Below are 12,535 nucleotides of genomic sequence, written 5' to 3'. Positions count from 1 at the left end.
AAAAATTACAAAAATTACAAAAATTACAAAAATTACAAAAATTACAAAAATTACAAAAATTACAAAAATTACAAAAATTACAAAAATTACAAAAATTACAAAAATTACAAAAATTACAAAAATTACAAAAATTACAAAAATTACAAAAATTACGAAAATTACAAAAATTACAAAAATTACAAAAATTACAAAAATTACAAAAATTACAAAAATTACAAAAATTACAAAAATTCAAAAATTACAAAAATTACAAAAATTACAAAAATTACAAAAATTACAAAAATTACAAAAATTACAAAAATTACAAAAATTACAAAAATTACAAAAATTACAAAAATTACAAAAATTACAAAAATTACAAAAATTACAAAAATTACAAAAATTACAAAAATTACAAAAATTACAAAAATTACAAAAATTACAAAAATTACAAAAATTACAAAAATTACAAAAATTACAAAAATTACAAAAATTACAAAAATTACAAAAATTACAAAAATTACAAAAATTACAAAAATTACAAAAATTACAAAAATTACAAAAATTACAAAAATTACAAAAATAACAAAAATTACAAAAATAACAAAAATTACAAAAATTACAAAAATTACAAAAATTACAAAAATTACAAAAATTACAAAAATTTCAAAAATTACAAAAATTACAAAAATTACAAAAATTTCAAAAATTACAAAAATTACAAAATTAACAAAAATTACAAAAATTACAAAAATTACAAAAATTACAAAAATTACAAAAATTACAAAAATTACAAAAATTACAAAAATTACAAAAATTACAAAAATTACAAAAATTACAAAAATTACAAAAATTACAAAAATTACAAAAATTACAATAATTACAAAAATTACAAAAATTACAAAAATTACAAAAATTACAAAAATTACAAAAATTACAAAAATTACAAAAATTACAAAATTTACAAAAATTACAAAATTTCAAAAATCACAAAAATTACAAAAATTACAAAAATTACAAAAATTACAAAAATTACAAAAATTACAAAAATTACAAAAATTACAAAAATTACAAAAATTACAAAAATTACAAAAATTACAAAAATTACAAAAATTACAAAAATTACAAAAATTACAAAAATTACAAAAATTACAAAAATTACAAAAATTACAAAAATTACAAAAATTACAAAAATTACAAAAATTACAAAAATTACAAAAATTACAAAAATTACAAAAATTACAAAAATTACAAAAATTACAGAAATTACAAAAATTACAAAAATTACAAAAATTACAAAAATTACAAAAATTACAAAAATTACAAAAATTACAAAAATTACAAAAATTACAAAAATTATAATTATATAATATTAGAATAATAGATAAATATATTAAAGAGAGAGTCCTTTTCATTTTGGCAACACTTCCGTAAACTTTGAGTTGCCATATCGAACCATGTAGAAATCGAACGCTTTTTTTTGCATTCAAACCGTGGCAAAATCGAACCATGCAAAAATCGAAATACTATGCAATGTGATGTGATGGAATGTAATGCTATGTAACGCAATGTAACGTAATGTAATGTAATGTAATGTAATGTCATGTAATGCTATATCAATTGAAAATTTGTTCATTACAATGCAATATAATGTTATATTAATTGAAAATTTCCACGGCTAAAAATTATGCAAAAACTTTCTACAGTCACATCAGGAAACTTTCTACGGAGGATAAAAATGAGCTTCGGTAAGGCATTTAAGAAATGAGCAATATTTCCAAGTCTCAATGCCCTGAGAACTCCAATCAGCACAAAAAAAACTTCCAACAATTCTCATTGAAACTTTCTCACACTTTTCTACGAAGTTTTTTTTTTCGACAATTCCGTAACATGCAGATCAGTTTTTTCTACTCAAATCCAAACAGGAAGATAACTAATATCATTTTGATAGCAAAAAAAACTCCCCTCAAATCCTCCGCTCTTCTAAATTCTCACGAAGACGTTCGTTCCTTGGCCACTGGAGAACGTTACCTCTACAGCGGGACAATAAGACGAACAATCCCGGTTCCGAATCACTACTCCGGCCGGAGGACTCAATGTTGGTAAAACAAAAAAAAAAACTTACACCACACACAAGAGAAATTAGATATTCATAAAACATGTTCCAGCCAAACGAGAACGAAAGTGAAGGAATCCTTCCCCAGGTATTGCTTGAAGACGGCGCGACGACGAAGTGACAAATGAACGAGAGAGCCAAAAAAAAATTGGAAGCTGTATCCTTACGACGAACTCACGATCAAGACCATCCCAGCCAAAGGACGACTTTCATCTGGAACAGAATATGCAGATTAGTTGGTCGTCTCGAGAAAAAAAAATCGTCATAAAAACTACTGATTCTGACGAAAAAAAACTATGCGTACCTCTCACGATTCAACCCTTTTGTGTATGAGGGAATGTTCAGGTCGCCAGCGGCAAGTAGAAGAAAAAAAACTCCCCGGTGATTCCCGGATTCGAACAATCCGGGTTTCACTTTCGTTCATCCGCAAACCGGCTGAGCAATCACTTTTTTCTAACCTCAAAATTGATTTTCCCATTTGAACTATAAAAATGTTGATAACCAACAGAAAAGAAGTGTTCACCGATCAAGATCAAATTTAACAAATTAAACCTACAAAACCGGAAAAAAGGGTTAACCGGGCTCGGCAAACGACAGATTAGTCAATCGTTTCGGCAGATTTCCGTAAAGAGTGAAAAAATCGACTTCATTCCATCGGATTTGTTTGAAATGAGCAAAAAAACGCCATTCCCACTTAATCAACAATGGGAAAAGTCATCATAATTTTTCCAAACAAATTTACTCGACGCGGTGGCGGTCGGCGGCACGATCAAACAGCCAATTTAAATTTCAAGTTTTTTCAGACCTAGTTATGCAAATTGCCTGGTTCGCCAAAAAAAATCGAGTCAAAGTTGTTAAAATATCGTCAAACAATTTATTGTGATTTTTTTCGCCCGCGCTTTTCCCTTCACACGTTTGTAGTTCCCGCTTTTCCTAACTACCGACAAACGCTAGATGTGATCCGATCAGTTGATGATGCGCTGCGTCAACCCTTTGCCTGGCGTGGCGAGAACTTTATCCGGGGTTCAATTTTCGCCAGGCACTTGAACAGGCGCAACAGCAATGTGTGGGGTGAACTATGAACTTCCACCCCAACTATAATATTTAACACCTCTTTCTGGTTTGATCCTAATTGAGTTGCTAGGAAAAAAATGTTAACAACCTACAAACACTCGACAGTGTGAGCTTTAAACGGAATTGTTTTTTTTCTAACGATGAAAATTTGATGAAATTTAAATTCAAACAATTCCTGGAATAAACGAAAAATGAACTCATTCCATGTTCATTTTTCATTTATTCAAAAAAAAACTTACAAGATGTTTTGACAGTTACTCTTGCAAAGTGAAATGTTGATTTTTGTTTTAAATTCAAGAATAATAAGTTTATAAGATACAAATTTATTCACGATTGGGTTTAGATCATGAGTGGCCAAACCATGGTTCGTGGCTGTTTTTGTGGCCGCGAAGATCTTTTTGGAATTACTATTACTATACTATATGTTCTAAGAATTCAATGTCGACAATACCGACCAAGAAAAGTCGGTATCATTTGGAAAAAATACCTTAATGTACACCAACTATGCACTTTCAAAACAAAACTTAGAGAAATCTCTTTGATCTAATATAATTTGCTTTTACAAAAATATTATACTTAGTCAGTGAAGAAACAATTACAATTCTTAAATCCATAAAATTGTACAATATTTGAACATTTATCTGTACTTTTCATAACATATCCGGTAATGTTTTTTGATTATTTTTGGTTACTTTATATCATTATTGGTATCAAAAGTGGTCTCCTCCGTTAAGGGAGCGTTGATTTTTGTAATCGTTAAAAAAAATCAATCATTTCAACAATTCGAATCACATTCACATCATAATAAAAACTATATATTTTAACTGTGATTTTCTATACGTATTTTGAAATCTGTTTTGAAAATTCCGATTATTCATAAAAATTTCTCAACTGAAGCAAATTATTTCCAAATTTCGAAACTCTGCTCTGTAAATATTTCAAATTTATGTTTTGCTGAACTTCAACAGAAAAAAAGATAATTATGAAAACCAAACATCAAATGGGAGTTCATACGCTAAAAGATGTACGCTCCTGGAGGCCGATCCTAGACTTTTCCTTCGTTGGGTAGAAAATGAGGTTATTGTTATTTTGCGAATAAATTCAAAACTTAGAATTGTTATAAACTCCAAAATAACTTATTTGCAAAATGAAAAAAAACTCTCTATTTCCCTTAAAATAAAATATGTTAAGTTTCTACATTATGACAGTGATATATCAAAGCAGGCGTAGATAGCAATTTCCACGAAAACAACTTCCTGGGAGTTCAGAGCAGAGAGCAAGTTCACTCGTGTTGGGAAAAAGTGATAGAAATTTTGACACTTCTAGGGTAGATACTCTTGGAGCAAGATCTCGACAGATTTTTGATGGTAGGATTATCCTTCTTCTAAGTTGGACAATGTCCAGATTTTTATATTTCTTATCTCTCATTTCGAGAGATCGAGACAACAAACATGATCTGCTACGCAAAATAAAGAGTGATATCCGTTCATCGGAAGTAGTGAAAATTTATCATAGCTATTAGTTATCAGATTGCGATCTTAATGATGATATCAATTGATTTAATCAAAATAAAATTCAGGAGAAATCATATTTTATTTGTGTTCTTTATGTAAAATATTTCAACTTCTTCTCAAAATTTTTCTGACTTTTCAGCTCTTAAAAATAAAAGCATACCTAATCTAAACATGCGTGAGGTAACTTGTAAATGGAATATTCAATTTTACATGCCTGTCGAAAACTGAACCTTCCAATGTCGAAAACTAAATCTTTTGAAAGAGGTTTGGAAATGGCCATAAAAACAAAATGTATACACTAATGTCAAGGAAAAGAGCTAAAAATAAAGAATAATGTCCATTTCATATGATAAAAGAAGTTTAAATAAGTTACAAAATAAATTTAAACACTGCTGCACAGGATAATCTTGTAAATCTAGATACAAACTGTCGAAAACTAGATACTTTACCCTATCACATTTTGAAAATTTTACCAAGCCAATATGTTTTTAACAACGTCCATAGGTTGTATTTTTTACAGCACTGTTTCTATTTGAGACGTATGTGATAGAAATTGAGCTATTTTTGCATCACAGCATGCGAAAATAGAACACGTGTTGTAAAAAAACTTGAAAATGTTTTTGCATAGTAAAGTTTTAAAAATGTGCTACAAGTGTCAAAATTTCTACCACTTTTTCCCAACACGAGTAAACTTGCTTTGATAACTTATTCAGAGCGTTCTTCTCCAACTCCAAACCACGAGGACGATATAATTCTTTTTACTCCGCCTCAAAAGAATAAAATTTGATCGAAAATTTCTGAAACCAAATCGATAACTTTTTGTTTTGCCAGGGCACCATTTTCTGCTTCGGCTTTTCCATCTGCATAGCTCAATCATCAAAACGCAGTAAAGTTGAAGAACATCCCAATCCGACTCCCCCCCACATTCATTTGAAGCACTTTCTTCTACACTCTGATTGATGTTTTGCTTGCACAAATGATGTTCACAACAAACCGGCCAGGATTTGCACAGTTTTTAATCAATTCATTCATTTAACATTTTTTACAATTCCTTCATTTGAAACGCAGAAGGACGGCTTATTTAACACACAGATTTGTCGAAGTTTTTCTTATTATGCAAAATATTTATCAAAACGATAGAGTTTATAGAACGTTTTTCCGACACAATTATCAAAATTTGATGATACGAAAAATGCCGTTTTCGTTTTCTGAATAAACATACAAAATCGTCAACCGGAACGATGCAAATATATGGTTGCTATACTCACCCTTATGCTTACTCCCAACATTGATAACTTCTACGGGTTGCAACCACCTGCTTGAGGTTCAAACCTCGGGCAAAACTGGTGTACTTCTGGATCAATAAACGAACACAATGACAGCAGTTAGGGCATAAATCGTGCTAGTATTCCACAGCTAATAAACGAAAACACTAAAAGTTTAGTTTTGAAAAAGCCTGCTTTTTGTACCAACAAAAAACAATGTCGAGAATTTAAATTTTTCAAAACAGTGTCTTAAAACTGCTACTTTTTCACACTTTTTTAAATTTTGATGAAAAAAATACAATCTGTTTCTTCAGGTTGAAATACTTTATTCTGAAAGGTATTTTTAGGATAAACAGGAAAATATTTCGGCTTTTTCAGTCAATTCACGGATCCAAAACACCTTCTCTTCTTATTCCGACGTTTCGTTCTTTATTTGAAAGAACGAAACGTCGGAATAAGAAGAGAAGGTGTTTTGGATCCGTGAATTGACTGAAAAAGCCGAAATTTTTCCCTGTTTATACAGTTTTACCAGTCGAGAACAATTATCTACTCATGTAAAATGGTATTTTTAGGAATTGCAAAAATATGGGTATGCAACTCGTTACAAAACTCTTCAAGACCGAACTCTTGATATATGTACTTCAAACAACCGAATTATCTTCAGAAAGATTTAGCTGTCTTCAGTTAGCGGAACTGATTTAAAGCGAATAGGAACTTCCTTGTCCGCTAGCGCGCCCAAGGTGATTAGCGTACAAACCTTTTTGCGTCAAACACAGTCAGCTTCAAATTTTGAAGTAGAAAACTGTTTGATGAAACAACTTTGTCGAAAACTCCAATGTATTCGATTTTATTATTTGTTTCTTCTTCAAAATCGAAAAATGTTGAAAATTTTGTAAAGGATGTTGAAACCGAATTGAAACTCTGTTTCTTTGATCACTTAGGTCTAAGAGTCTGAACTAAGGTTGCTAGATTTCCCGGTTTTATCCGGGTTTTCCCGGATATTCAATAAAAAAAATTGGGAACAGTCCGGCCCGGCCCGGTTGCCCGGATTTTTCCTGGATTTATTCACTTTGTATGACAAATCAAACTTAAAAAATCAATTTGTGTTGTAATTAAAGCCTAAAATGCGATTGAAAATCGGTCAATGAGATTTGATGAATTTTTTTTTAATTTTTTTTTTATTTTTTTTTTTTTTTGAGTAATTTAAGGGTTTTCACAAAATTTGCTAGTATATTGCCCGGATTTTTGGTCGTCAAATCAGTAATCAAATGCCTAGTTTTTGCCAGGTATGTATGTATATAAAATTGCCCGGTTTGTCCGGCTCGGACTAAACATCTTGAAATAGAATAAAATCTTAAAACAAAAACTGTTCCTAAACAGGTATATTAATATTTATTTTTAAAACATCATAACTTCAAAACTATAGATGTTTGACAAAAAACGAATTCTTCACTCTAATTTATCAAGAATTTTTTTTATGTTCGTCATCGAGATAATAAATAAAATATAAATCACTAAATTGCACAAACGAAAAAACTTGCATTATAACAATTTTTTGAAACATACCTACTTTTCGTATTTTTCGTATTTTTAGAAAAATATCCACTAAACGCAATAACAAAAAAATGGCTTTTTTTTTTAAAAGAATGATCAAACCCTCCGTAGAATGCATCCATCAATCAGTTGACAATGAAGCAAATTGTCAATGAAAATCCTTCTGATCGATGTTATCAGTAAACTTGTTGTAGGTAATCGAAGTCTGTTCTCAACCTTTCGCAGCATTCTTGCAACACGTGCTACAGCAAAGAAACATCGCTCAACTCAATACTACCCTCTCGTAAGTGACTTCGTCGATCTTTGAGGGGTTGCTTTTGTAACTCAAGAAGCAGCAATAACATCAACATCAGCCACATCAGGAGGTGTGGCCTCAGACCCACAGACGTTTTTTTTTCTCGTTTTCCGATTCACTCGACTGGTTCAATTCCGTTTGTCCCACAATATCCCTCCTCCTTCCGACCAAATCGTTACCGGTCGCATTATTCGGGAAAAAGATACCCAACAAGGCCGATGTTGTGTAGCTGTATTTGTTCCGAATTGCGTGTGATTTGCGTTCCGTTGTTCTTCATTTGTGCATCCTCAGGCTGAGAGTAGAAAAAAAAACTGGAAAAATCGGCAGACCCTTCCCACTTCCTTCCTTCACTCGGTCGTTCGTTTTGGCCCCGGGAATGATTCGTGGTGTGCCAGCAGCCGCGCTTTTTGATTTGTAGAATCGTGGTGCGTAGAATTGAAGAAATGAAATCCTAGTCAAAGTTGAAGAAATCAACTGAAGAAAAAAAAATGTAGAAGGAAGGAAGGGTTCGGGGATCACCACGCACCCAATTTTCTTCGATGCGAAAATCGAAAGGGTTGTAACGGTTTCGTGGCGGCAACATTTTCTTCATTTTTTTTTGGGTGCTCGCGCCAAAAAATCTCGCTTTCTTAACGGACGTCTTAGCACACACAACAACAATAATGGTCCATTTTTCTGGCGCAAAAAAGATATAGATAAATTAATGATTTGTAAGAAAAAATCACAATGAGCATTATGAAAGATGAAGGCATAAATTAAGGAAACCCGTTGGAAGAAGAGATTGGCATCAGTGATAGGAAAAGGGGTGGAAATCTTTTTATTTCTGGATTTGAAATTCGGATTTGTTTGAAAACGAATTTGCGTGGAAGTGGAATAATTACCTAACTTGTTCTTTCCTTTCTTTCATTTTTTTTTTCTTTCCAGTGGTTGAAACTTCCACCCCGTCGAATGAAGCGGAACTCCAGCTTTACAGGGTATTGCAGAGGGCAAGCCTTCTGAACTATTACGATACGCTGCTTGAAATGGGTGAGTTTTTCTGTCACTGTCAACCGGTTTGGAAAAACTTGAATTAACAATCGATTAATCTTTTCAGGTGGAGATGACCTGCAGCAGTTGTGCGAGGCTTGCGAGGAGGAATTTTTGGAAATAATGGCGCTAGTTGGTATGGCTTCGAAACCTCTCCACGTACGACGTCTCCAAAAGGCGCTCCAAGAATGGGCCACCAATCCATCGGCCTTTCAGAGTCCCCTGACAAGCGTTGATACACCTTCACGGTTGACGTACAGCCCTGGTCCAGGTTCGATATCACGCAGTGTCAGTAACTATCCGACGGCTTCGGCTCCAACTTCCAGCTACAGCTCCAATCCGTCCTCGGTGTCAAGCATCCACCCGTCCTCGCTGGGTCATTTGGCAACCAGTTTGAGTAGCAGTATCAGCAGCAACATGGTCAGCCCGATCGGTTCGACCACAACATCTTCCCTTCAGCTTACCCCAAGCCTAACCGAAGATCAGGTGGCAAAAATTGTCCAAGCGTCAGAACGACTCTCACGGACGATCCCTCGTCACCTTGAACCTCGACAGCAAAACGTCAAAAAACGCACCACCCGGGATCTCGAACAGGTGATCGCCATGAACGAAAACGATCCCCGCCGGATGGAGGAGATCCGCAAGTTTTCTGCCATCTATGGTCGGTTCGATTGCAAACGGAGACCGGAGAAACCGCTGACCCTGCATGAGGTGTGCGTCAATGAAGCGGCCGCTCAGATATGCAAGTATGTACCTGCTCTGCTTACCCGGCGAGATGAGCTTTTCCCCCTAGCTCGGCAGGTCGTCAAGGAGTGCGGTTTCGGACATTCCGCCAGCATCCGGCTCACGGGACTGTGGTGAGTATTATTTTGAACGTTTAGAAGCAAAAATGTGTCACTTTAGCTCTCAAGGAAGGATTCCTAGATAAAAATCCAACAGTTCGTCGGATGAGCCAGAACGTTCCGACTCAGTAAGGAATCATACGCTGGTTGGTGGTTTAGTTCTCTTGTAGTAAACGAAGTTGCACACTCATTGAAGAGACTAGCGCTAACACAGATAGATATCTCTTTTGAAACACCCGAGACCAACATTTTTTTTTGTTTCGATTATAGTCGTTTTACCATCTTTATGGCATTCGCGACTTTATCAACGTTGCAGTTGGCGGATCGTTATTGAAAAACTTATCCGGTACAACTGTGTTCGATGTTTCCTCTCGGGCTCGAACTCACGGACATCGGCTCAGGAGACAACAGACTTGCCGACTGAGCTATATCACAAGCCCAGGGACCAACATTATGTTTGAATGTAGTTATGTACTCGAAGAAGTCCGAAAATACTTAGATATTCGTGGGTCCAAAAAGAGAACTGTTCTCGACGCTTTCGGGATGTGAACGACATCTTTAATGTATTGAAATAGTTTTTTTATATCCATTCAATTCGCTTTTTGTATTCGGATAATTCGTTACATTTTTTTTATTTACATGGTTTTCCGTTTCACGACATAACCTGATGAACAATATTCCTCCAATTCAATCGGCAACCGTTCTCCAACTTCTCGGTCATCCCACATTCGCCAGATCACGCTCCTCTTGGTCTAATCACTTCGCTCGTTGCGCTCCTGCTCATCTCGTTCCTACCGAATTCGTAGCGAACACCTCTTTTGCAGGACAGTTATCCGAGATTTTCGCAACATGTTCTGCCCAGCGTATCCGGCCAGCCTTTACCATCTTCTGGATACTTTCTTTGCCTCCACACTCCGTTCTCCTGCACGCCGCCAAAGATGGTTCTTATCACTCGTCGCTCGAATACTCAGAGTGTTCGCAGGTCCTCCTCTAGCAATATTCACATCTCATGCCCGTAGAAGACAACCGGCCTAATGAGCGTCATGTACAGGTTACACTTTGTGTGAGGGCTAAGTCTTCTTGACCGCAGATGCTTGTGATAACTCGTTACAACTCGTTTATTCGGTTCGCGCCGTGCAGAATTCCTACTAACAGATGTTCGTGTTAGAGATCAACAGGTGATAGGTTCTTTTTACGAATTGTATTATAGGGCATGGTGAAGGGTCGCGACTCCGAAGTTTGCTACTGTGGGGTCATGAGTATAATGAGGCGATTGATTGAATATCTCCGTATAGAGTTGCTTTTGACATTTCTCATGTACATTATCTGGCGTCCCACTGAAGTGTACTGACAAGAACGGGAACATTAACCTCCAAAAATTCCAGTTTAAAATCGAGCAGCCGGCCGACGAACACGGTCGTTTTTGAGGTTAATGTTCCCAAAATGAAAAAGTGGTAGTGAAACGCTCTGAATTGTGACACGGATACTACTAGCGGCAAATAGGACTATACCCCCTGTGAGTAGTTAATTTGTTATGTTTAATTGATTTCATTGTGTTTGTCGACATTAACATTCGAACGCCCCTAGATATGTCGAAATACCTCGACTGTTTCTCTCTCTCTGGCTTCCCGATTCACACTGGTTCTCGGACGACCTGTCGGTAAGCAGCAAAAGTTGTTAAGTAAGTTCTCGGTTCAAGTCATAGGACAATCAAAGATTTCCTCTGATAGTTTATATAAGATTTTCACAATGTAGATTCCAGGATTTGTTTTTACTAAATAAGCACCTTTTAATAGAAAATAGCCCTACACAGTAAACGAAAACCACCGAGTTCGGTATTTTTTTTTACTGAAATCCTAACATGTGTAAATCGTTAAACTGTTCGGTAATTTTTTCGGTAAAAAATAAACGATCATCGGTAAATCGATTCTTTATTTACCGATGTTTGTTTATTTTTTACCGAAAAAATTACCGAACAGTTACGATTTCCACATGTTAGGATTTCGGTAAAAAAAATTACCGAACTCGGTAATTTTCGTTTACTGTGTAGTTTTAAGGATATCTCTGGTTGGTCCGATTAAGAAATGGCGAGGAGTGTTTTTTAAGTTAACTAAAAACTGAACGCCAGTAAGACAAAGTTTCCTCTTGATGATTTCGGTTTAGTTTGGGACATTGGTCCAGTAAAGGCAAAGTTGCCAGAAGAGGATTTCGGTCCAGTTTGAGACTTCGGTCCAGTTTAGTACTTCGGTGTTGTTTAGAACTTCCGTTCATTAGCGGCAAAGTTGCCTATCGAGGACTTCGGTCCAGTAATGGCAAAGTGGCCAGGCGAGAACTTTAATTTCAGTAAAGGCTGAGTTGCCAGTAGAGGATTTCGGTCCAATTAAGGCAAAGTTGTCAGTCGAAGACTTCGGTCCAGTTTAGTACTTCGGTCTTGTTTAGGACTTCCGTCCAGTAGCGGCAAAGTTGCCAATCGAGGACTTCGGTCCAGTTCAGGATTTCATCCCTGTAGAGGCTGAGATTTCGGTTAAGGTAAAGTTTTAAGTCGAGGACTTCGGTCCAGTTTGAGACTTCGGTCCAGTTTAGGACTTCGGTTCGGTGAAGGCAAAGTTGCCAGTAGAGGATTTCGCTCAGTAAAGGCAAAGTTACCAGAAGAGAATTTCAGTTCAGGCAAAGTTGCCAGTCAAGGACTTTGGTCCAGATTAAGACTTCAATCCAGTGAAGGCAAAGTTGCCAGTGAAGGGCTTTAGTCCAGTTGAGGACTTCGGTTCGGTGAAGGCAAAGTTGCCAGTAGAGGATTTCGGCCCAGTTGATGCGAAGTTGCCAGAGGAGAATTTCAGTCCAGTGAAGGCAAAGTTGCCATTCAAGCACTT

General features: G+C 35.4%; 1 protein-coding gene across 1 annotated transcript in view; it reads left to right on the top strand.

Annotated features, from left to right (window-relative positions):
• LOC129757499 (NGFI-A-binding protein homolog) overlaps nucleotides 1-12,535 on the top strand; it is a 79,788-nt gene that overhangs the window by 56,706 nt on the left and 10,547 nt on the right. Inside the window, exons 2-3 of the mRNA XM_055754763.1 lie at nucleotides 8,722-8,823; nucleotides 8,891-9,680. Of these exons, the coding sequence (XP_055610738.1) occupies nucleotides 8,722-8,823; nucleotides 8,891-9,680 (892 nt within the window). The remainder of the gene's footprint in view (nucleotides 1-8,721; nucleotides 8,824-8,890; nucleotides 9,681-12,535) is intronic.

The sequence above is a fragment of the Uranotaenia lowii genome, chromosome 3 (assembly GCF_029784155.1).
Source record: "Uranotaenia lowii strain MFRU-FL chromosome 3, ASM2978415v1, whole genome shotgun sequence".
Taxonomy (NCBI): domain Eukaryota; kingdom Metazoa; phylum Arthropoda; class Insecta; order Diptera; family Culicidae; genus Uranotaenia; species Uranotaenia lowii.
Note: the sequence above shows the minus strand (reverse complement) of the source record. Positions and strands in the feature narration are given on the sequence as shown.